The sequence below is a fragment of the Papaver somniferum genome, chromosome 2, assembly GCF_003573695.1.
Source record: "Papaver somniferum cultivar HN1 chromosome 2, ASM357369v1, whole genome shotgun sequence".
In the NCBI taxonomy this organism is placed as follows: Eukaryota; Viridiplantae; Streptophyta; class Magnoliopsida; order Ranunculales; family Papaveraceae; genus Papaver; species Papaver somniferum.
Window position 1 is genome coordinate 215,272,532 of NC_039359.1, and position 25,733 is coordinate 215,298,264.

Genomic DNA, 25,733 nt, shown 5'->3' on the forward strand with positions numbered 1-25,733 from the left:
ATTATTCATCCAAACTCAATCTTAGTTTGATCAATTCTGAACAATGGAGCAATCAAAGAGTTATTGTTTCATTGGAACAACTTCTGAATGATCTTTCTATTCCCTTGCATAACCCAGAAATTCCTTTATTTTATGCAATTCTTGCTGATGATAGATTCGCACGGGGAATATTCCAACTAAGTGCTGATGCGATTAGGAAAGCATTGGAATATTCACGTCGCACAGCTGGATTAGAGACCTCTTACTCTTATGAGGTGCGAAACGAGTTGTATCGTGATAAGGTCATCGACTATTCCGAATATACTCTTGATAATTTCTTCAGTAACTACTATGTTGGAATTATGAAAAGTAACTCGACTAAATGGGCCGTTCCCTTGAGAAGAAAAGACGGTATTACTGAAGATAAGAATATCATGCGAGATGTCGATTGGAATGACAAATCCAATAGCACTGCTCGCAGATCTAATGACTCAAGTTGGATTAATTGCCCTGCCATTTTAGAAGGTCCTTATATTTTTGGTAAAGATGAGGATGGTTTTGATCCTCCTCTTCCTGCGGGATTTTCTTCTTATCAACCTTGGAAGTTTGTACTGTCCGAAACTGAGAAAAAGAAAGTGGTATGTGATCTTCGCATAAATATTCATAATCTCGCATAATTTTATCCTTTTTATTTCTTACTCCCTACTCCTTTCTTTTCAGGATGTTAAGAAAGCCAAAACCTCACATAATGCATCTTCTTCACAGAATAAGGAAGTAACAAAAACACTCTCATTTTAATTTTAACAACATTGTTGCCTCTGTTTCTTATCTTGATTATTCGTGTAGGTTAAATCGTTGGGGGCTAAGACTTCGGGTAAAGGTAAGAATCTTCCAAAGAAACCCGTGTATAAATCCTCGTCCAAAACGACTTCTTCAATGGATGACCTCTCTAAGAAGCGTAAAAGATATGATTCTTCTTCAAGTTCGGAGTCTAGTGATGACAACATTCTTTCTCCTGAAGATTCATCAGTTTCTTTTTCTCTGGAAGAGTTATCCAATCTTTTTGTTGGGGATCTTTTTGACTGTTGTTAATAATGAAGAATTAAATCGTGCTTTTGGAATGGTCTCAAAAGTCTGCGATGCTCCCACTTTGGATGATCCATCTCTTCGCGTAGCTCTTATGCGATTGATCCAAATCTCCAATATACAATTAGCTCCTTGGTAATATTTGCAACTTTGTTCTCTGTCTTTTCTTTAGTATTTCCTTACTCTTATCCATAATATTTCCCTTATGTTCTTGCAGGGTGCCCGCTTGTCTTATGTAATCTCTTCAGATTATCAAAGGAAAATTCTCAAGCTGGAAAAAAAAAATGCCAAACTTAAAGCCGAGAACTCGACCCGTTGTGGACTAATTCGCAAGGATCGAGAAAGCAATAATGAACTCATTGGTATGTAGTTTTTACTTGTTCTTCTATTTTAATGCGATAATTCGCACCTCTTATTCTATTATATTCGTAGACCTTTATAACCTTTCGAATGAGGCAGTTAATCTTCCTGATGATGAAATCCTTTTAGAACACCTTAACTCTTCTTTAAATAATTATCCTACCCAATGATTTGAGAATTTTATTTTGGAAGAGTTACAACTGAAATATGCTGCTCTTAGAAAAAGCCATAGAACCTCATTGTCTACACTTAATAACTTCAAACATCTTCTTCATGAGAGTAAAGAAATAATTCAGATTTTGGAGATGAAGAAGAATAAACTTATTGATGAGAAAGATGAGATTTCTCTTAAGGGTGCGAAAGCACTAGAAACATTCCAAGAATCTATTATTGAAGTTCAGAAAGAACATGATTCATCTTTGAGCGAAAAGAATGTACTTGTTGAAGAAAGAAATTTAATCCGCTCTCAACTTCTCATAGAAAGTGAAGCTGAATTTAGTTGGGTTGTTAGGGTTCTGAATGATGCTAGGAAAGGTTTAGCCGTAAACGTGATCCTTGAAGCTGAACATTCTGCACTAGTTAAAGATATTGTTTTCAATTATGAAGGTCATTTGTTAATCTTTAATACTTGTTCTTTCTTTGAGAATAACATTTTCTTTCATCCTAACCTGCTTGTTCATGTTTCGCGGAGAAGGAGAAGGATTATCTTCAAAAGATTGAAGAATTAGAAACTCGCTTAGCTTCTGAAGGAAAAGAGTTATCTGCCCGTAACTCCAAGTATCAGCATTTGAAGAAGAAATTCATCATTACGGTTTCAAATAATAGTAATGATGCTAATCGTGCTCGTGAAGCTGTTGTTAAGAAAGTCTGCCTTGAGAATAATATTCCTCTTTCAAAGTATAGATTTCTATAAGTTCCTGATAATGAACCTATTTCTGACATCTCGGACAGTGAGGGAGAAGATGAAGAATCTTAAGAAGAAATAAGCGGTTCTGAGGCTGAACGAGATGATGAAAATGAAGATTAATCACTTTCGCTTGCTGTAAATAATTTTTTGTCTCTTGTATATCTTCATGTAATCTTGAAATTTTCTTCTTTAATATACACCTTTTAAGTATTAATTTCACCCCTTTATTCAAAATATTATTCCTTCTCTCATGTATACGAGACTTATCAAATGGAGCAAATAACATTTCATTTGCATTCTCATTCTTGCCTCTGTTAATTGGCACATTTTGATAGACTGCTCGAGATCAATATATGCGAACAAATTCGCGCACATAAATTTTTATGCCTCATATTCGAAGTTTTGCTTGCGAACAAATTCGCAGTACTCTAATTTCTCTTTGAATCCCTGAAAAACAAAGTTAGCTTTTATATTTCTCGTGAGGTCTTATTTTTCCTTCATAATTAAAGGTCTTATTTTGCCTAAAATTTTCATTTCTCTTGTGCGACGAAATCGCAGGAAGTCTTTACCCTGTAATGTATTGACCCATTGATCTTGCCTTATCTTTTTTCTTGTATTATGACAAGTCTTAATACTCCCGTGAGTAAAAAGCCTCATGACATTTACGTCTTTTGACACAATTCAGCTCCCTAATGGAGGGTGCCGTCCTTATCTTCCCCCTGGTTTCCCCTTCAAGGAAGCTTACCTCTACCGGGTTAAGGTTGGATCCTCCCATCCGGTAATACAACAACCAGTTGATTTCGCGGTCTCTTATCCCACTAATGATAAGGTTTATGGTTAGGAGACCGCACCCTAAGTGGGGTATCTTCAGACCGAGTGCATCATAGTCGGGACTTGTCAAGAATGGTAAGGTAGGCTCCAATGCCCCCGCACTCTTGACTCAACCGTGTACCTCGGCACCCTGATCGAGTTTCTGCACTCCTTAGGAGAGACTTTCTCACCTTGATCTTCCAATCTAAGGTGATGAGCTTAGACTAAAAATTTAAGGCACCTATCCTGGATGGGCTTTTTCGTTTTTTCTCACCCCAAATATCCATGAATCAAGTTCTGGGGTCGGTGTAGCCTTCCCTTGAGTCATGTTTTCTAGGTTTTCTCCGAATATGACGTGCGATAGGTCTTACTTTTTGCCTCTTGCATCTGTGCGAACTAGGTTGCACGCCACATTCGGATTCCTAGTCTATCTGATTAAAATTTTCAATTATGGTGCCTTTTATTAAGGTCTTATTATAAAGATTTCTACCTTTCTTTTCTTGATATGGTATTACCATATGAAAATAGAACTTTTCATTCCATTCTGAATCTTTGAGTTTATACAACTCTAGTACATAGATTTCTTATTAATTTCTTTCTCATGAAGAAAAAACATGTTTATTCTCCATACTACTCATTTGTCCCTTTCACTTTCTGTATCTCTTTAAGCTCGCAGATGCTTTTCAGAATATTATTTCGCATAATTTCTGCAATCTCCTCTGCGCGAGAATCATTGCAACTATCACTTTTCTCTTGAGAACATAACTTCTGCCTCTGCATTCTTCCTCCTTCTGTAGAAGTGATTTTTCTGGCCCATTTAGCACTACTATTCTCAGAAGATTTTGCTTCAATATCTTGCTTATTTGTTTCTACAACTTTAAACACTACATCCACCATTAACCTTTCAGCTATTTGAATATCTGCAGCATGCGTTTTCCAATTTCTCCGTTTACCTTCTCTTTCTTCGCACTTATCAATATCTATTTCTTGACAACTTCTACTTTCAACTGTATCTCCTCTTATTATGCCAATACCTTAAGGTAAAGGAAACTTTATGCACTGGTGAAATGTCGAAGCCACACCCAAGATACTATGCAACCATGGCCTTCCAATAAGAGCATTATAAGGTGATTCGACATCCACAACACAGAATACAATTTCTGGTGGTAAATTCTGAAGAAGAATTCGCATTGTCACTTCTCCTTTTGGCTAGTTCGCAGTACCATTGAATCCATAAATTTATATGTTGAAGGAATTAATTCGTCATCTCTACCACCCATGGTCTTGTATGTATGATAAAAAATAATATCAACAGAGCTTCCAGTATCTATGAGTATTCTGTTTATAGCCCCAAGTATTTGCTTCATCCTATTCATCATCTTCTACTTTCGCTTTCGGATTAATTCCTAACTTCACTACCAATAGACATTCATGCGATTCTCCTCCTCCTGGTGTTTCTTCCTCGCTGAATGAGATAGTCTGTTTTTTCCAACCCTTTAATGGTAATATTTTCGCAAGGTTGAGGATTTCTCTTCCATCAGCATCCCTCGCAAACACCCGACTTAAGATAGTGTCATGGAAATCTTCTATGTTTTTGAATGAATGTATAATCGAATTACAATATAAGTTCTTCGGTTTCGTACCTACTTCAATTACATATGTATTATTTCCTTTCTCCGTTCCGTATGTATTCCCTCCTGGTGGTGGTGGTGGTAAATTCTTTGACTGTTGTACTAATAAATGATCCAACTTTCCTTGTTCATCATTCGCAATATGATTTTCCTCACATTTCTGCAATTACTTGTTGTGTGACCATGAAAGCGATAATATACACAAAATTCTTTACTCACATTTCTGCAATTACTTGTTGTGTGATCATGAAAGCGATTATATACACAAAATTCTTTACTCCTCCTCCCCGGTGGTGGATCATCTCCTACATTATGTGGCTCAGGGATTTCTTCCATTAGGATGGCAGCTTCCCACACTTTATCTACCGTCGTATTCAACTTTGGTAAGTTTATCTGTTCCCACACTATCCTTCCAGTTCCTTGTCTCTTATTATAATATGGTTGTTGACCTCCATAATTTTCTGGTGGATTGTCCATTCTTTGAATCTTATTATTACCTCCGCTATTTTGAAGTTGTTTTTATTTATATTCTCTTTCGAATTCTTGTTGATCTGCGCTACCCATGGCTATCAGCTTTTGTTCCATTTCTGTAACGTTCTTTCCTTGATTTCCCTGCGAGGTACTCGCAACAGAATTTGTCATTCTTGGAAGTAAACTTGCATTTTCACTCTTCGCATCAGGTACTGCAATTGGGTAGGACTCCATATGTCTTTGCTTCTCTTCGGGTGCTATATACTCCTCTTGAAATTCGCGCAACTCTGACATTGTTATTGTGTCATTTATCCTAAAGATTTGTGTATATAATAAATCTGTAGGGAAGAGAGCATTGAAAAAAGCTAGAATAAGGTATCGCTCATTCACTCGTCTTGTCATTTCACTACACATAGTCCTCCAACGTGTGGCTAAATGACGCAAACTCTCATTTATTCTTCTGCGAAGTCCAAATGCCATCTCAATTCCTGGTCTTGACATATTATTGCTGATATATTGTCCTAAAAAGACGTTATGTAAGTGGTGAAATGATCCAATGGTTTCTACCGGTATCCCTTCGAACCATTTCATAGCTTCCCCTGCCAAGCTCGCAGCAAAATAATTACACATCACTGCATCATTATTTTCCCACTGCAGTAGAGCTCGAGTGTAAGATTTTACATGTTATATTGCACATGCGCTTTCATCAAATATACTAGTGAACACTGGTGAATTGCATTTATGTGATATCATTGCCATTTGAATTTTCCTTGTAAAAGGTGTTTTCCCAGCCTCTTCCACTGCTTCTTCTAGTTGCCTCCTTCCTCCATTTCTTCGCCCAGTTATCATTTCTCTTAATTCCGCCATTTCTCTAAGAATTTCTTCACTTAAGGTTTGATCTAAATCTTCTCGTATTGGTCTTTTTAATCTTGCTTGCTGGTGTGCCCGGGAAGGCGTGAAAATTAAAGCGAAATGAAACGGGCCTACAGTAAGACCGCAAGTGCACGGTCGTCAGTTGTAGCTCGTGCAAGTACGGGTCGATCCACAGAGACTGGGTGTGTTTGGAGTTTCTAGCTATTTTGGGCTCTAAATGGCTATTGTTGGGCTTTGGGTACCAATGGACTTTGGGTACCAATGGGTTATGAGTACCAATGGGCTTTGATTAAGCTTCTGTTTTGGACTATGGGCTTGTGTGATAATGAAGTGCTTTGGGCCTTGGGCCTTTGAAGTGAACTGAGCCTTGGACTCAGTTGGTCGGGCTTTGGTTTAATGTACTGGACTGAGCCTTGGTAATGAAGTTACTGGGCTCAGTGGTCTTGAAATGAATTGAACTGGGCTTGATAATGAACTTGGGCTTGTTATTGAACTGGACCTATAGCCAAGCAATGAACTGGGCTTGTGGTCAAGCACTGAACTGGGCTCTTGATCCTTGAACAATTAATGGGCTCTTGGCCTTTTAACCTGGACTGGGCTTATGCTGTGAGCCAAGCTCAGTTGCAGCAGCAGCAGTGGAAACCAGGTTGCAGCAGCAGCAGCAAGGAAAAGAAAGCAGCAGTACTGCACAGCAGGGGAAAGAAAGCAGCAGCAGCAAGGAAAAGGCAGCAAGCCAAGGGGAAGAAAACAAGGCAGTAGCAAGTAGTAAAAGCAGTGAAGCAAAGGTAACAGTGACAGAACAATGAAACTAAACAAGAACAATGGAACCAAGGCCTAAGCCAAGGGCAGGGGTGTGAAGAAGACAGTGAAGTAAAAAAAAGGAAGGAAAAAAAAAGCAAAGCCAAGGCAATGGCTTTAGGCATTCATCTAGAGTGGGAAGACAACCAGCTTGCTCACAGTCACTAGTGAGCACTAGTTTCTCCCCACTGCTCAATCAACTCAATGCTCCAAAGGCTCTAACCTAGCATTGACACACAACAGTAAACTAATCCTAACATTTGAGAAGCTAACAGTTGACAAAACAAGAGAGCCTAGGCATACAACTAGAGTGGGAAGAGAACCAGTTTGCTCACAGTCACTAGTGAGCACTAGTTTCTCCCCACTGCTCAATCAATCCAATGCTTCAAAGCTCTAACCTAGCATTCCACTTCTTGACAGTGAATTAAACTTAACAGTTTGAGAAACTAAACATCACACACTAAACATCACACACTAAACATCACAGTATATCCAATTAACATTACATTAAACATGAAACTAGAAATTAAACTAAATATGCACAATGTATCAAAACAGGAAACAAAAATTAACAAAACAGGGAACAAAAATTAACAAAACAGGAATCATTGCTAAACAGGAAACAAAAATTGAGGCAAAAATTGAAACAATGAAACTGAAATTAAAACTAACCTAAGCATGGAACTAGAAATTACCAAACATTAAAATTAAACTAACATAAACCTAATTGCACTAACAGTTGAAAATTAAATCAAAATTAAACTTGCTAAACACAAAATTAAAACCTAAATTGAACTGTTGGAATTGAAATTGACATTAAAACAAACTTAATTGTAACTGAAATAGAAATTGGACTTGAAATTGAATTAAAATTAAACTAAAAATTGAAACCCTAATTTTGAATTTGATTTGAAATTGAAGAAACTAGAACTGAAATTAAACCTAATTGGAGACTTGGCTAGTCCAAGCACACCCTTCATCCTCTACACCATGAGCTATTTATACTTCAAAAGCCCCAATAATTTACAAACCCTAAAATTAAAATTAGGTATTTTCAATTCCGAAATTGCTCACCAAATCCACTGAATTGGTGGTGACCCATGCCTCTTCTCTTCTCTCTCGATCCTTCTCTGCCCTCAATTTCAATCTATAGCCTCATCTATTTCATCAACTCTTCACGCCTAGGGTTCCAGCGAGAAAGAGGGGTGATGGGCTGATGTAATAGATGGCTAGAGAGTAGGGGGATGTATAGGTGATTGAGACAGAGGAGTTGGTGGTAGAAATGGTGGTGACAGGAGCGATGGATGATGGAAGTAGCAGGTGGAGGTGATGGTGGCGGAATGGGTGTTTTTGCAGAGGAATGGGGGAGAAGAACGGAAGAGAAGAAGGGAATGAGAGAAAAAACTCTCGATGGTTTTTAGGGTATAGGAATTTTCACTGTGGAGCATGTACATCGGAGATGATGATCAGAAACGTTGAGCGTTGGATGCAAATATGGTTGGTAGATCTAACGGTAATATAAGAGATGAATCACTTCGACCGTCGGATTGTGAAATACAACGAAGTCAACGGTGTTAGATGATGTTAGGTACTGTAGTGTAAAGCGGGAGTATCTAATTTTGATGCACACGCATAGAAGCGATCGTTGGATTCAACTACAATCTAATCTGAAGGCTTGGAATTTATGCGCTGTGGCGTTTGGCAGAGACTTCAGATTTTGATGCTCTATGAATGAGCGACCGTAGGATGATGAGTTGGATCCAATCTGACGGATGAGAATGGAGGCGGTTTTGGTTATAGAAAATGGGTTTGGGTAAGGGTTTTGGGCCTTGGGTATGCCAAGCCCATATCTTCTTTAAGAGCAATTCTTCCTTCTTGAGCCCATTTCTAGTCTTTTGGGCTCATGCGCACCATTCTTCGCGGCTTCCTTGTGTAATTCCTCCCGGATTTTCACTACTTTTCTGCTCTTTTCGTTCCGCAATTCATCCAAACTTTATTTACAACCTAAAAATGCAAAATTAAGTAAGAAAAATATTTATTCTTGAAAACAATGAAAATACAGAATATGGGATAAAATGTAGAATTACTGCACAAAAGATGAGTTAAATGCCAACAAAAAGGGATAAATATATACAATATTTGGCACTCATCACTTGCCTCAAGCTATTCTCATGATTATTATGACATACTGCCTCTTGTATCTCACATTCTTCAGCTTCTTCCCTTCTTCTCCTACGTCTTTCTCTTTCAATGTTCACATCAATTTGTGCTCTATCATGTCTTTCCTCTTCATATGTGCGATCATGTTGATGTCTTAACATTTCTTTTTCTTGTAATGCAATCCTTCCTTGTTCTGTATCATCCACGCGATAACGTTCGCGCCGCCTTACTCGATTATCATGATTGTTTTGACGTAACGCTTCTTGTAATTCTCTCTCTTCAATTTCTTCCCTTCTTCTTTGCATGTCTCTTCCATCTCTCGCACGTGTAACTTCCCCTTCACGCTCATATTGTTCTCTCAACATTTATTTTCCATGCAATATCATCTGCCCTTGTCTTGGATCATCTTCTTCTCTTTCAAGATTGTGATTTGTGTGATGAAGAAGTTCACGCGAATGTTCATATCGATTAGTTCCCTGATCTTGAGTTACACGTCTTCTCTCACGTTGGTTTTGTAAAGTATCATCTACTTGCAGGTTCTCTTCAATGGTTTCCATGTGATGTCTTCGCCTAGTATCTCCTTGATTGGATTGACTTTGTCTTGATGAACTCCTGCTTGATCTCGACCTTGATCGTGTATCGCTTCTTGATCTATGCTCTTGCAATCTAAGATTCTCTTCTCTTAAATCATCATTATGTCGTATCAAATTCGCACGTTCTTCCTCGTCTCTCCTCCGTTTTGTTAGTAATCTTTGTCTGAGTTCTGCAATTGTCATATTCCCTTCGCTTTCTTCAATTAATCCTGCATTCCCAGTCCTTTGTTCTTCTTCTTCTTCAGCAGAATTTGTTCGTGCAGTATGGATACTTACTCTATCATAATCAATATTATTGTTCGCTCTTGTTCATGCTGAGTTTCAATTGGAAGTTCACTTCCTTGAATTTCTCGTTCTCTTTCTTCATGTTGTTCAGGGTTTGTACCTCGTCTTCTTTAGCAATTTTATATCCAATTCTTACCATCTTCAATTAAAAAATTTCCGGATTTCCAAGATTCTATAAATTCACTAACATGATTTATCACCCAAAGCTGTTTCTGGCGCCAAAAATGTAGTTGCAGGAAATCCTACAACCACACCCCAATGTATTAAGACAAGATTCTAAATAATCATAATTGAATTCTTTTATTATTCATCAAGATCTATAATTGGTTACAAGATAATACAACACAATGACTTTACTTGCTCTCCAAATAAACTTTCTCTCTCCTAGTTTCTTGTCTAATCACCTACTAAAGATTCATCTCTCTATGTGATAACCTCTTCCCTTTATATAGGATTCTACATAGTGGATGACAGCTAAGAGATCCACTATTTTCGGAATCACTGTGCGTTACATTCACTCACGTACATTCACTCATTCTCGCACAGTTTGCACTTCGCATAGATCTTCACATTTTATTTGTGACTTTGCTGACATCATCAAATACGTCATCTCAACTCTGCTATGTGCGATAGTTCTTGCTTACATAAGATAATCTTCACACTTCGCATGCTTATTGATATATGCGATATTACATTCCTACACCTCTTGTGCCCGAACTCTTTGATTTCCCTGACAAATGTTAACCCCATAGCCCATAGCATCTGAATCAACAAAGTCAGCATCCATTTTGCAACTCCAAAACATGACTGCGCTCCAAATATTATCACTGGTAGTTAATTCAGGATTCTTTGCAGATATATTGTGGCTCAAATTAGGATTATTCTTCTTTGCATGTAATTGTATATATTACTTAGAATAGTTAGCCAAATAGGATATACCATTAGTTCTATATTTTGTTGCTTGTTATAGGCTGTACAATGATCTTATTTATAGAGAATGAAATGAATAGAGAAGGCATTCAGCCATTTAGCATTTAGATTGTCATGGCATCAGAGCCAGCAATCAGTTTCTGATTTTTTTTCTTGGTTTTAGGTTGATTTTCAACAATTTTGGTTTTATTTTTTAGAGATGTCTATCGAACATTTTTCTGGCAAATCCTCGGAGACATTTGCAATCAGGCTTACAGGTAAGAACTATGTTGCCTGGGAGTTTCAGTTCAGAATGTTCTTGAAAGGGAAGACACTTTGGAATCATATCGACGGCAGTTCTTCAAAGCCTACAGACGTTGAGGAACTTGCGCAATGGGAAACCAAAGATGCTCGCATCATTTCTTGGATTTTAGCAACTATTGAGCCACGTATGGTCAATAATCTGCGTTCTTTTCATACAGCAAAACAAATGTGGGATTACCTGAGACGTATTTATCACCAAGAAAATACTGCACGGCGCTTTCAACTTGAACTTGAAATCAGTCAATTCAGTCAAGGTAATCTTTCCATTGAGCAATATTATTCTGATTTTATTAACCTCTGGAGCGAGTATTCTGGTATTATTTATTCTAAGGTCTCTCAAGAGACGTTGGAAGGTCCTCAGGCAGTGCATGAGGAAACCCAGCGGGATCAATTCTTGATGAAATTGAGACCAGAGTTTGAGACTGCGCGAGCTGGATTGTTGAACAGAAATCCGGTTCCCTCATTAGATATATGTGTTGGTGAATTATTGCGTGAGGAACAAAGGATGGCTACACAAGATGCTATAAGTGGGCAGAAAGAAACGGCTGATTTGGTCAATCTGGCCTATGCTGCTCAAGGGAGGAATCATGGGAAAGGGCAATCACAATGCTATAGTTGCAAAGAATTTGGGCATATTGCACGCAATTGCAATAAGAAATTCTGCAACTATTGCAAACAACAAGGCCACATTATCAAAGAGTGTCCTACACGTCCAGAAAATAGAAAAGCCCAAGCATTTCAAGCTGTTGCTTCATCCTCTACTGTTAGTCAGTCAACAATTACTCCAGAAATGATACAACAAATGATTCTTTCAGCTTTCTCTGCGCTTGGACTTCAAGGTAATAGTAAGTCAATTACCTTTCCTTGGATTGTTGATTCTGGAGCGTCCAATCATATGACTGGCTCATCTGATTTATTACACAATGTACGGGAATATACTGGTACACAAAATATTGAAATTGCTAATGGCAGTAAACTTCCAATTACAGCTGTTGGAGATATTACACCCTCTTTTCGTCATGTATTTATTTCCCCTGGATTATCTACTAGCCTTATTTCAGTTGGTCAAATGGTGGATAATAACTGTGATGTGCACTTTTCTCGTAATGGTTGTGTTGTACAGGATCAGGTGTCGGGGAAGGTGATCGCGAAGGGGCCTAAAGTGGGCAGAATTTTTCCGCTGCAATTTTCGATTCCTAGAACTTTGTCTTTAGCTTCTATTTTAGTTGAGAATAAGGCTTCCATTTGGCATAAACGCTTAGGTCATCCGAATAATGAGATTTTATCAACATTAATGAATCGTGGTTTTCTTGGTAACAAAGATAAAAGTTTCAATTTTGATTGTTCTACCTGTAAGTTGGGGAAGAGTAAAGTTTTACCTTTTCCTACATCTGGTAGTCATGCTACTACATGTTTTGAGATTATACATTCTGATGTTTGGGGTATTACTCATGTTATCTCACATGCTCAATATAAATATTTTGTTACGTTTATTGATGACTACAACCGTTTTACATGGATTTATTTCCTGCGCACCAAGGCTGAAGTATTCACTGTGTTTCAAGCTTTTCTAGCCTATATTGAAACACAGTTCTCTACATGTATTAAAATTTTGCGATCTGATAATGGAGGTGAATACATGTCACATGAATTTCAGGGATTCTTGCAACAGAAAGGTATTATATCTCAGAGATCTTGTCCTAATACACCTCAACAAAACGGGGTGGCTGAACGTAAGAACCGTCACTTGTTGGATATGGTTCGAACATTGCTTTTGGAGTCCTCTGTTCCAGCAAAGTTTTGGGTGGAAGCTTTATCTACGGCTGTATATTTGATCAATCGCTTACCCTCTCAACAATTGAGGTTTGACTCTCCTTATTATCGCCTCTTCAGCACATATCCTCAGTACGACAGGTTGCACACTTTTGGGTGTGTTTGTTTCGTTCATCTGCCTTCTCATGAGCGTCACAAACTTATGGCTCAATCAGTAAAATGTGCTTTTATGGGGTATCGTACTACTCAGAAAGGAAATTTGTGCTATGATAGTGTTGCTAATCGCATGCGTATTTCTAGAAATGTGATTTTCTTTGAAAATAAGTATTTTTTTCAGCAGCATGTCTCTCATCTTGATAATGTTTGTATTCCTACTTTTGAGCATATCGATGATCCGTCACCACTCATTGAGCATTTTAAACGCAATCATGTTTATCAGCGAAGACGGCCCCTTTCTTCACAAATCCTTCCCGACCCTGATCCGGTGATTGCTCCAGTGGTTCTCCGCAGGTCACATCGTACCACTCAGCCCCCCACTCGGTATGGTTTCTCTGCCACTTTAGCTAACACTGAAATTCCCACATGTAATTCTAAAGCAGCTAAACTTGCATGTTGGACGAAAGCCAGGCAAGAAGAGCTTCTTGCTCTTCAGGAGAATCATACTTGGGATATTGTCCCATGTCCTGCGGGTGTAAAACCCATTGGATGTAAATGGGTATATTCCATTAAGCTACGCTCTGATGGGTCTCTTGACAGATATAAAGCAAGGTTGGTGGCACTTGGTAATCGGCAACAGCATGGAGTTGACTACGAAGAAACATTTGCACCTGTCGCAAAAATGACTACTGTAAGACTTATTCTTGCTATTGCAGCCTCTCAAGGTTGGCCATTGAGTCAAATGGACGTTAAGAATGCTTTCTTACATGGGGATCTTAAGGAAGAAATCTATATGACTCCACCACCTGGATTCTTCTCCACTCCATCGACAGATGTTTGTAAGCTCAAACGATCACTTTATGGCTTGAAACAGGCACCACGAGCCTGGTTTGACAAGTTTCGCACTACACTTATCAACTTCTCCTTTGTCCAGAGTCAGTATGATTCTTCTCTGTTCCTTTGCAAAACTTTAAATGGCATTGTTTTACTCTTGATTTATGTTGATGATATCGTTATTACGGGTACAGACTCTACTTTGATTTCCAAACTTAAAGAGCATCTTTGTCAGTCCTTTCATATGAAGGATTTAGGTCCTTTGCAATATTTTTTGGGTCTTGAAGTTCAGTCGACAGACACTGGTCTTTTTTTACACCAACATAAATATACTCGAGATCTTATTTTTTTGGCTGGACTACAAGATGGTCGCTCAGTTGACACTCCTTTAGAGGTAAATGTCAAATATCGTCGGGATGATGGTGATTTTCTTTCTGATCCTTCTTTGTATCGTAGATTGGTGGGAAGCCTCAATTATTTGACGATTACAAGGCCAGATATTTCATTTGCTGTTCAACAAGTTAGTCAATTTATGCAAGCACCTACACACATCCATCTAGCTGCTGTTCGTCGCATTATTCGCTATTTGCAAGGCACTTCTGATAAAGGTCTCTTCTTTCCTGTGGGTACTTTCATTCGTTTAGATGCATATAGTGATGCAGACTGGGCTGGTTGTTCAGATACTCGACGTTCTATTACCGGCTGGTGTATGTTTCTTGGTGACTCTCTTGTATCATGGAAGAGCAAAAAGCAGCAACGAATATCTAAATCTTCAACTGAGTCTGAGTATCGTGCTATGTCCTCTGCATGCTCAGAAATTATTTGGCTTCGTGGTCTCTTGGGTGAACTTGGCTTCTCTCAAGCCGAGCCTACTCAACTTCATGCAGATAATACCAGTGCCATCCAAATTGTCGCAAATACAGTATTTCATGAACGTACAAAACACATTGAAGTGGATTGTCATTCTATTCGTGATGCATATGATAGTCGTGTTATTTCACTTCCTCATATCAATACTTCTCTTCAAACAGCTGATGTTTTCACGAAGGCTCTTTCAAGAAAACGTCATCAGTTCTTGGTTGACAAATTGATGCTTCACAATCATCCAGCATCAATTTGAGGGGGGATATCACTGGTAGTTAATTCAGGATTCTTTGCAGATATATTGTGGCTCAAATTAGGATTATTCTTCTTTGCATGTAATTGTATATATTACTTAGAATAGTTAGCCAAATATGATATACCATTAGTTCTATATTTTGTTGCCTGTTATAGGCTGTACAATGATCTTATTTATAGAGAATGAAATGAATAGAGAAGGCATTCAGCCATTTAGCATTTAGATTGTCAAATATATCTTCTCCCCTGCTAGTTGCAAGAAAAATACAATGCCTACTTGCACTTTGTGCATCATGGCAAAAGCGATGACTTGACCACAGAAGCTAAAAAGTTGGGAAAGTATCTGCTGTGATCCTCCAAGCATTCTTCAAAAAGGGAATTTTCTGGAGCCACTCCCGTAATACACCATAACCCGGAGCTACCTCGTCTTTGAACTGCGATAAAATGCCACTGTGCAAGGACTTGGGCTTTACATGAGCAATGATTTCAAATGATTCCTTGAATAAGAGGGACCTGTCAATGAGATAATTTACTGCAAGAGGGAGCTCTCAAAAAGCCGCCGAAAGATGTTCTTCTCCATCCCCATAAAGTTTAGATATGTTGTGCAACTCCTTGAGAACAAAGAGAAAGACCACCCTGTATTGAATTTCAACTTTACCTCCTGCATCCCAAATAACTTCCTGCAAACAAAGCAAACCACGCTCTAGGTTACTCTACAAACAAGAAAGATCACAGTGAAACATAAAGATTTCAACCAAATAACATGGATCGTCCCCCTCCTCCAAGTCGTTCGTATTCACCGGAAGCGACAGACCCTTCTCTCTTAGATGATCCTCAAATGCTCCGAGGAGACGGAGTGAAAACAATGCAAATTCTTGAAAATCCCTCTTAAGACTCCTAAAATTGTAAGTTGAGAGGAACGATGGTGACTCGTAAATGGATTCCAACGGGGGGCGCAACTTCGTATCCACTATATCACTTACAATCACTTACAAACTTGTATAGGCTTACAATTAAGAATGCGATACCAAAGTAACAAGGATACAAGAATCCGAATATGGATACAAGAATTTGATGACTAGATTCGTATAACTGTATGCTGGTGGTCATCAGTAGCATGCTGAAACAATCCGTAAAAGGTCAGCACACTGGTTTTGTATGGACCAAGGAAAGAAGAAGCCAGAACTAGTTTTAGGGTTGATCAGAAAGAATACAACACATTCCTTAGCTCTCTTTATTCTCTTGTAGTGAGGTATGGAGCAATTCGGCTAGTAACAATGTTAAACCACTGTTGTCGAGGATTTGAAGATGCTCCACAGATATCATCAAATTGTGTCCAGGAATTGTCCTCAATATTATGAATTGCACTTTTTCATGATGTGTATGAAAAACGACTATGACACCACTAGGTCACGCGGACAACGGGTCTAGCATTTTGCAAACAGAAATTTTAAACAAACCAAAGGATGATCCAAGGCTTGCCCCGCAAGAGAGACATCATGCCCCCAGTCAGTCTAGATTTTTCTTTCTGCAAACTAATAACCCAAAACTCTTTTATCCATCAAACTAAAGCAAATTGGAAGTTAAATGAGGAAACATGTAAAATTTGAAATCAGAGATTTGCTTCTTATCCTAAAGAAGAAGTAGTTTCTGAAACCCTAACTAGTGATTCCTCTCCAACTGCCAATTTCGAATTATGTTGATATAGCCTCTTCGCTGTCCTTGGGTGTTCTTGGATCATCTCCGCCAATAAATATTTGGACATGAAATTGAGAAGACGGCACCTATATTCTCAAAGAGTGATTCTAGACAAACAACACCAAAAACAACCCCTCTCACATTGGAAGGAGGCCGCCCTCACAGGATTAGCAGGGGACCGATGTGAGAGAGGTTGTTTGTAGTTTTGGTTGTTTAGAATTTTTAATTCTAAAAGTCAAGAAAACTAAGAGATTAACTATATGGTAGAACCCTCACACGCTTTTAATCACTGTGAAGACCACACATAGAAAGATGAAAGAACAACAAGGTTGGATCACTGTAATTTTCAAGGAAGAGAGAAGCCGTAGAACTACTATGTTAGGAATGGAGGGACTAGTGAAAGGCTTTATAATTATATTGGTGACAATCTCTGAATAGTCACTTAGCCATTAACTCAATGAATAGCCAATCCTTTAGCCTTTTAGGTTTCTAGGGATGACCATGAAAGGAGTAATAGAGGAACTCAATCTCTACATTATCTACGACACAAGTAATAATTGTGCAAATCATTCTCCTAGACTGATGCATGATTTCCACCTATAAAATGTCCCTCCAAGCCAATACCGAACCCCCAGAAAGTCCTACAGGAGGGACTATGGAAGAATTGGCAAAGCCACAAGCAGAGAAAGTAGCTTCTAGCTTAGCTTTCTAGCCTCTAGATTCAGAAATGGAAACAATGTCAGGTTTATGTACTAGCACAACTTGTTCAGGTGAGGTTCGGTTGGTCTAGAACCAATGCACTCACAGTTCCAAGAGAGTATAATCATGGTGCTAAATGAAGTAAGATGACAATCTTGTCCTAAAAGCAAATCAGCAAGCATTTTATCACCAACAGGGAATACTAATTTAAAATTATGAGAGTATGAGCACTCTTACAAGCTAACCAACAAGCATGTGATGAGTGTCGAGCAATTGATCACAAAGGGGAAAACAGGTTGTTTAAGCTTAAGAGAGTAAAAGCATACCTCCTACACACGCAAGCAGAGTAACGTCTGTTGTTGAATGACAGCGTCGACATGTAGAAGGTTGGAAGGAAGCTGGGAGAATGAAGTGACCATTCACCCCTGAAGCTGAGACTACAAAGTGCAAACAACCAAACAAGCATGTTATCAAATCAAGCTTCTAAATATCAAGAATAGTAAGGGTGTAAAGCGAACCCTTCCATGTTACAAGTACTACCTAAAGCATAAATTAACACCACGGATAATGCCAAACAGCGGATTCCAAGAGAACTAACTAATCAGACAACCATATAGTCATACATAAACAAATTAATCAGACAAGTAGACAACCATATAGTCATGCATGTACTAATTAATAAGACAAGTAGACAACCATATAGTCATGCTTGAAGTTCAGAGTTCAGAGAAAATATGAGATATAGCAGAGGGCTGGGATTTCTGACCGTGAGCTTGAGTCCCACCCATATCGTAATAACGAGAGATCCAACCCCTGGTCAGTCTAGCAAGATTGGCAGAATTAATAATCCAAACAACAATGCTAAACCTACTGTAGGTTGGATATTGCGAGTTGTCCTGCAACTGGGTCACCCAGACGTTGAGTCTAACATGTTGCAAACAGAGATTCTAGACTGACCATGGGCTGGTCCTGCAAGAGAAAGCCCCTGGACAGTCTAAAGTTTCTCTTTTGCATATTAGTAACCCAGAAGGACAAAACTCTCTTATATTGATGGAAAAACTAAAACAAAACATACGAAAAAAGATTAAAGGAGTAAAAGCTGATAAAAATGAGTCTAACATCATAAAATCTGAGATGGAGATAGTAGACATGTCAGGATTGAATTAAACCCGTTATGTGTGGATACCACATCCCTAAGGTTGTCTGGCCGCTACCAATTGAAACTAATCAACTTATTTTCAATTTCTACATCGTTGGTATATACAACTGCAAAGGATGTACATAGCCTTCACATACAAGAATCCCAATACATGAAACATTCTAGTAACAGAAATTAGTACAATCCCTATAGTTATATCAATAAAGGCTCATATCGAGTGTAATTTTGACTCATCACTGAAAAAACAAAATCAAACTGAAAAGACATTCAAAGGAGACCTAATACTTTGCAGAAAAGAAATGAGTACAGTCCCTATAGTTAAGCAGATGACTTCTAATGGAGTACCAAATTGCTTTTGGAGGGTTTACTACTATGATTCAAAAAATGGCACCTAATTCATATCATCTACATCTATTAATCAAGAAATCAAAGAGATCCAATTCTATGGTGTCCCACTAGAGTTCTTTCTCTTACTAATAACTGTCAAGAATCAGAAAAAAAAATAAAAAAATAAATTAGAAAAATGTAATAAAAGGTTTCACTAAATATTAATTTGGAAACAAGATTCTGGCAATTAAAATAGAGAGTGAGAGCTTGCTAGAACTACCTAATCAGGTTCTGGCAAGTGGTGATACAATCATGAAGAATTAGTGAGAATTAGTGAAACTGTACATAGTATTAACCAACGTAATTCGAAGAGCATTTAACTTATAATAAAATGATCATACCCTCACAGTTTCTAATCACTATGAAGATAACACTGAAAAATGAAAGATGCAAATTTTGAAGGTAGACATAACTAAAAAGTTAGGAATGGAGAGACTAGTGACGTAATACAATTACGCTAATTGCATGTCAAAATGTCAATTCACATGGAAATCTGACATGCAATTTCTCATGAAATTTCATATTCATGTGTATGCAAAATGATGAAGACTCATTATACTGTTGTAGTGGTAACAGTCTTTTAATGACCAAGTGAACCATGAATTCAAAATGCTAGTTGCACCTTTACCATAGAAGATAAAAAAACTATCTCAGGCATTCAGAATTGAATCTTCTATTTTCCAGTGAAACTAATCCGTTAATTCAAAATACTAGACTCAAAGTAGGTTGGTTGGGTGCCGCAAGTTGTTCCGTTGACCTAGAAATGAGATCCACAAGTCCAACATTGACTCGTACTAATCCTAGGGCGTGACTCATTGGTGGAACCACTGACCAAAAAATCCGCTCCCTGCAAATTCTAGGATGAAATTTCCCATCCTAGGTTTGTTTGGAAATTGCGGAATTTTGAGCCGGTGAATCCAACCACTTGATCAGACAGGATAACCTGCGAGTCTCGTATGGCTGTTCCCAAATATCGTATCAATTTTTGCATTTCTCATGGGAAAACCGAAAGCATAACACGATAATCCAAAATTAAAGATAGTACTGCCACACACACATAATACGATAAGAATTCTAAACTGACCACGGTCCCGCGAAAAAACTAATAAGGAGATCCAGCGGTGGTTTGGGAAGCCTTTCTAGCATTGGGATAGGTAATGGGCATTAGTAGTCCCAGAACTTTCATAGGGGATTTCTTCCGGAAAAAATCTCGGTCAATCTAGCATTTTTCAATACGAAATATGAAATCTATACCGAGATAAAATCCCAGATATTATCCAAAGTACAGGATCCACTTTAACCCATTACCAATCCCAATGTTAGAAATGCTTTCCTAACAACCATCTCAATACTAGCCAGAATTTCGCACAATATGTAATATCACCCCCACATAATATACTAACAAGGTCTAGATTTTTGGACCGTGGGTGATGAATTTACAGGTGGCTGATCTTTGGGACCATAAGTTCAACTCATTTCAATTGGAAGAACGTGAAGAGAGTAGCATTTTGGGAACAGGAATTCTAGACTCAAAACTCTTTATCCATCAAAATGCCATTACAATGGAAAAACTAAAAACAAAACATACAAAAAAGACTAGAAGTTGATAAAAATAAGTTTGATATCATAAATGTGAGACGGAGTTAGTAGACAAACAGGGACTGGATTGAACCTGTTTGTTATAATTGAATGCCAAATCTCTACGGTTGTCTGGCCGCTACCATTAGAAACTAATCTCGACTGGCTTTCAATTTCTTCATCATTGGTATACACATCTGCAAATATCCACAACTGTGAAGGATGATACATAGCCTTCAAATTCAATGAAATGAATAAATGTAATATTATTATAGTGACTCAATCAACGGACCCCAGAAGATATGAATTCAAAATGCTAGACTCACATCGGTAGGGTCCCGCTTGGCATAAAGGTGTTACCTGCAGACCCAAAAACACACCCCCTGCTAATCCTAGGAACTTACTCCCTTGGATTAGCAAGGTCCGCTTTTTTGTAGACATGGGTCCAACCTCTAGATCACGTGGGAAAACCGGTCAGTTTAACACAGCTGTTTCCAAACATCATATTGATCTGTTGCATAATTTCTAATAGGAGAAAGCTGACATTCAACTAAACAAAGGGGAAGCTAAGCTCCCAGTTTGCAGCATTTGAATTCATATGTTTTAGTTCTATTTACAAGTTAAAGCACAAGAGACAATACAGAAATACTAACTTAAAGACCAGACATGGTTCAAATCTGCAATAATTAGCATCTGGAAATACCAGTCACTAAGACACTTTCCAGAGCCGCTAGACCCACCGTGGATTGGATACAACAGAATGTACCATTGAAAAACCCAGCGGACCTTCCAGGTTTAGTAGAGAGCCAAGGTTTTGGGTGGGAAACTCCCCTGGATAGTCTCACACATGACAGCTGGTTGAGCCATCCCACAATGGTCTTAACTCTTTAATATTTTTTGTTGTTCTTAAACTTGAATATCTATAACACTGACAAAGGCCATAACAAACAGTCTTGGAACTAATTTAAACTCTTAATACCATAGAATATTACTCCAAAAGCTCAAACAGTTTATTCTATTAATTTAGTGATTTCCATGTCAAGCTTATATCAATCAATTTATCCATTCCCTTTTAATAAAATCCCACAGAAGATGTAAACAGTCTCCTTCACTGCAACACACATACCAACAGCAAAACTAACAATCAAAAAACTCAACATTGCTAATATGGGGTACCAGTTTACTAGGGGGTACCAAATTCCATATAAGACAGAGGACTTTCTTGTTTATCTTATATGAAACTCGGTACCCTCCCCAGTAAACTGGTACCCCCTATTAGCAGCCTTGAAAAACCTGTCTACCTATCAAAACACCATAACAATGGAAGCATAAAATAACACAAAAATAAGACTAATGGTCGATAAAAAGAGTTCATATGGTAGAATATGACATGGAGACTAGAGTTAGCAGACAAATCATGACTACGGTTATCTGGCAACTACCAATTGATAAAACTAATCACAACTGGTTTTAAATTTCTGCATCATTGGTATACACAACTGCAAAGAAATCATACATAGCCTTCACTCAATAAACCCAGTAAATGCAATATTATAATAGCAACACAAAATTTGTATAGTTACAGCAGCAATATAAATAGGCTCATCACAAGTGTAATTTCGCCTCGATCACTGTGGGAAGACAAACTTAATCCGAAAACAGATATTCAAATGATACCTAAGAGACTTGGAAAGTACATTCACATAAAAGTATTTTGTTTCTTTTAAGTTTCTTTTCCCTTGAACGTAAATATCCATAAAACAGAAAAGGCCAAAATAAACCGTCTTAGAATTATTTTTAAACTCATTTAATAGCAAAAATAATCCTTCAGAACCGTTTATTTTAGTCAGTTCCATGACAAATTTATATCAACGAATATCCAACAGAATAACACCCTAATCCAAAAAGCACACACAGTACACTAACAGGGAGAAATAATAATCAATGCTAGCCAAATTACTAAAAAAGAAAAGGCACCAATAGAAGGGATATAGGGTGCACATCAGAAACAAAGTTTGAGCTACACCACGACCACAACATGAATGATGAATTCAAGAGCAAAGACGCTTGGCAAAGCATTCTCATTTAGTCATCTTCCAACACCAAGTTGATACCAAGAGAACCTATTTGCTCTATGAATGACAGGGAACAAAATCAAATTATTATAACAATCAAGTTTTTTACTTCTTAAAAAACTGATGAGATGACCACCTCAATCCTGAGGGAAACAGATTGGAAGCAAAATAGCACATTAGAAGAGAATAAAGAAAGAACCATCAGAGACCAAATTGTATCCCCACCAGCGATGATATTACTGTACGGTCCGCATCATGGTTGGCCCTAAAGGACCCATCATTTGGATCTTTCTTATCTATCTCAATCAAAATCCTAATACAATTCTTTTTTCTTTCAAGTTGATTTGAAGGCTCAGAATAGTTAATGGTGAGTCGTTTATCAGCAACTGATTTAAAAAATCACTCTGAGTGGTGCATGACTTATACATCATCATAGCCTCTAAACAAATCTACTTTACCGATTCGATTTCAGAAACAAAAGTAAAAGCAAAACTAGAAAGATTCAAAAATCATCAAAAGAGATTTGATCTGAAGTCTAAGAACAAACTTCGCATACTTAAGAAGTAAACATTACTAACATACAACAGATACAAACAATGTACCACTGCACATTCGGTGGCAGTAGATGAAAAAGACACAAAAACGGTATGCAGTTTGTAAGAAGGAATGTGGCTACCCGGGGAGTTTACATACATGACATCAAGGCATCATGAGCTAAATAGCAGCTTGGAGAAGCATAATTCCATGTAGTCTTCTTCCAACACAAAGTTGGTACTCAAGTTGACCTATTTTGCTTTGTAGATGACATACAGATGGAATTGTGCTTCAATTATAAAATAAGGTAACATACAGGTAGCATGGTGCTGGGTTTATGGACCATGGGTGCCACCCATCTCACTTCGAACACTGTAAGAACCAGATCAGTCAGCTTAGCAAGAGTCTCGCAGGTTATCCCAGATGACCCAAGGGAGTGGCCTATGAATACACCCCAAGGTCAGGCGGACAGTGAGCCTAGCATTTTGCAAAAGGAGATGCTAAACTGACCGAGGGCTACCCCGCGGGTAGTCCCACAAGAGACGAGCTCTTGATAAGTCATAAAGTTTTCCATTTGCAAATTAATAACCCAAAACTCTTATCCATCAGAACACTATAATAATGGAAAAACAGAAAGAGACTAAAAAATAACGTAAACGATTATGATATTGTAAATGTGAGATGGAGTTAGTAGACAAATCGGGACTGAATTAAACCCGTTATCTGTGGATACCGCATCCCTACGGTTGTCTGGCCGCTACCAGTTGAAACAGAAATCTCAACTGGTCTTCAATTTCAGCATCATTGGTATACACAACTGCAAAGGATTCATATATAGCCTTCACAGTAAATATACCCAATAAATGCAATATTCTAGCAACAAAATTTAGCATATAGATATATAAAGACTCACTATGGGGAAATGAAATCAATCTGAAAACCATCATCACAGAGAAGAACAGATATTCAAAAGATACCTGATACTTTTGAATCATAGATTTACATACATGATTGCTAATAGGGGGTACCAATTTACATTGGAGGGTGTACTACTGTGATTCAAGAGATGGCACCTAATTCATATTATCTTCATCTCTTAATCAGGAAACCAAAGAGATTCATTTCTATGGTGCCCCGCTAGAGCCATAGAATTTGATATATCTAAATTTCTTGAAATTGAAAAAATGAAAGAAAAAAAGCAGAAAAATGTTATAAAATCAAGGTTTTCACTAAAATCAATTTGAAAAAAAAAATCTTGAAATTGGAGGCTAGAGAGTGAGAGGAAGAACTACTGAAAATTTGACATAAAATTAATATATCTATATTTCTTGAATCGATATATCATAGTAGAACGGTATAAGTCAAACACTTTCTACTCATTATGAAAAGATCACACAGAGTAAAATGACATAACCACAGTACCAATACTATTAATAGAGAGAAGCAGCAGAAATACTTCAGTTTGGATCTGAGGGACTAGTGAAGTCCGTAATGTGGTTAAGTTGGTGACATAAACCATGAAAAACTAGGGTTTGAGCAAGTTTACAATTTTACCCTTCTTTTTTTCTCACATTTAGTGGACTTTCCAGATGGGTTAAAGGACTCAGTATTTAGGAGGCCCATGATGTATTTACCAGATATTTTAGAACGATTTTTTGGGACCATGATTTTTCTCGGGAACCATGGTTTTATTTTGGATAAAGACATTATAAGTAAATCTAGGTCACCCCTTATCTAGATATTTATATTAATACCTAAATTACCCTCCTGATTAATTTTGGGTGATGATTAGCTAGTGTTAATAATAGTTAGTGTAATGATTAGTGAGATGATTAAGTTAAAGATAATTAGTGAGATTAAAAAATCAGATGAGTTTTTTTTTAAGAAATAGAATTATTGAGAGAGTAAAGTTAGAGAAGATGAAGAAGGAAAACATGAAAAACGATGGATTTTACCAACCACAACCGAAGGAAGGGTATTTGGGTACCCAGCTATGCTTCAAACTTAGATAATGTTGGTTGAATTGCTCCAAACTTTCAAAAAAATGAAATTTTTTATATAAATTTGGGCCAGTTCGGTTAACCATATGTCAACAACATGTAACCGAACACATCTGAAAGTGTAGTTCGGTTACCATATGTCAAGAACATGTAACCGAACACACCTGAAAGTGTAGTTCGGTTACGTTTTCCAAACACGCAGGTTACCGAACTCGCTCGTTAATGGAGGTTTTGGTCGTGCGGTGCAATGTTCGGTTACCTAGGATAAAATGGTAGGTAACCGAACTTTGAACTTGACAATTTATTTGAGTACATCTTGTGTGTTCGGTTAGTTGGCAAACTTCAACGCAACCAAGTTCCCAACCGAACTTCAGGTTAAAAGTAACCTAGTGTTAGAAGTTCGGTTGGTTCGCAAACTTCAACATATTTTGTTAATCAATCGAACTGGGCTTATAGGTAGAGTTGGGTTACAAAGAAAACTTAATAATTTTGCGAACGAACCGAACTTATGGACTTGTATTGTTCTAATACAAGG

General features: G+C 37.8%; 3 protein-coding genes and 2 non-coding genes across 5 annotated transcripts in view; 1 reads left to right on the forward strand and 4 right to left on the reverse strand.

Moving 5' to 3' along the window:
- Window positions 1-5,292: 5,292 nt before the first annotated feature.
- On the reverse strand, window positions 5,293-9,440 carry LOC113352837. Its single transcript, XM_026596604.1, has 3 exons — window positions 9,105-9,440; window positions 6,001-6,180; window positions 5,293-5,895 (listed from the first exon to the last, which is right to left on the reverse strand). The coding sequence occupies exons 1-3, from the start codon at window positions 9,438-9,440 to the stop codon at window positions 5,293-5,295; spliced, it is 1,119 nt and encodes a 372-aa protein (XP_026452389.1).
- A 2,131-nt stretch (window positions 9,441-11,571) lies between these two features.
- LOC113350488 lies at window positions 11,572-12,622 on the forward strand. Its single transcript, XM_026594632.1, has 2 exons — window positions 11,572-12,025; window positions 12,310-12,622. Exons 1-2 carry the CDS (start codon window positions 11,584-11,586, stop codon window positions 12,345-12,347), a joined length of 480 nt encoding a protein of 159 aa, XP_026450417.1. The 5' UTR covers window positions 11,572-11,583; the 3' UTR covers window positions 12,348-12,622.
- A 2,552-nt stretch (window positions 12,623-15,174) lies between these two features.
- The window catches only part of LOC113350487 (alkylated DNA repair protein ALKBH8 homolog), a 34,441-nt gene continuing 23,882 nt past the window's right edge, over window positions 15,175-25,733 (reverse strand). The window contains exons 4-5 of the transcript XR_003360879.1: window positions 17,792-17,902; window positions 15,175-15,748 (exon numbers count right to left, since the gene is read on the reverse strand). The gene's annotated coding sequence lies outside the window, so the exon portion shown is untranslated. The remainder of the gene's footprint in view (window positions 15,749-17,791; window positions 17,903-25,733) is intronic.
- Window positions 23,013-23,103, reverse strand: LOC113354793. The gene has a single exon (XR_003362009.1). It is a non-coding gene; the product is annotated as a small nucleolar RNA Z221/R21b (small nucleolar RNA).
- LOC113354905 lies at window positions 23,871-24,039 on the reverse strand. Its single transcript, XR_003362100.1, has one exon. It is a non-coding gene; the product is annotated as a small nucleolar RNA snoR143 (small nucleolar RNA).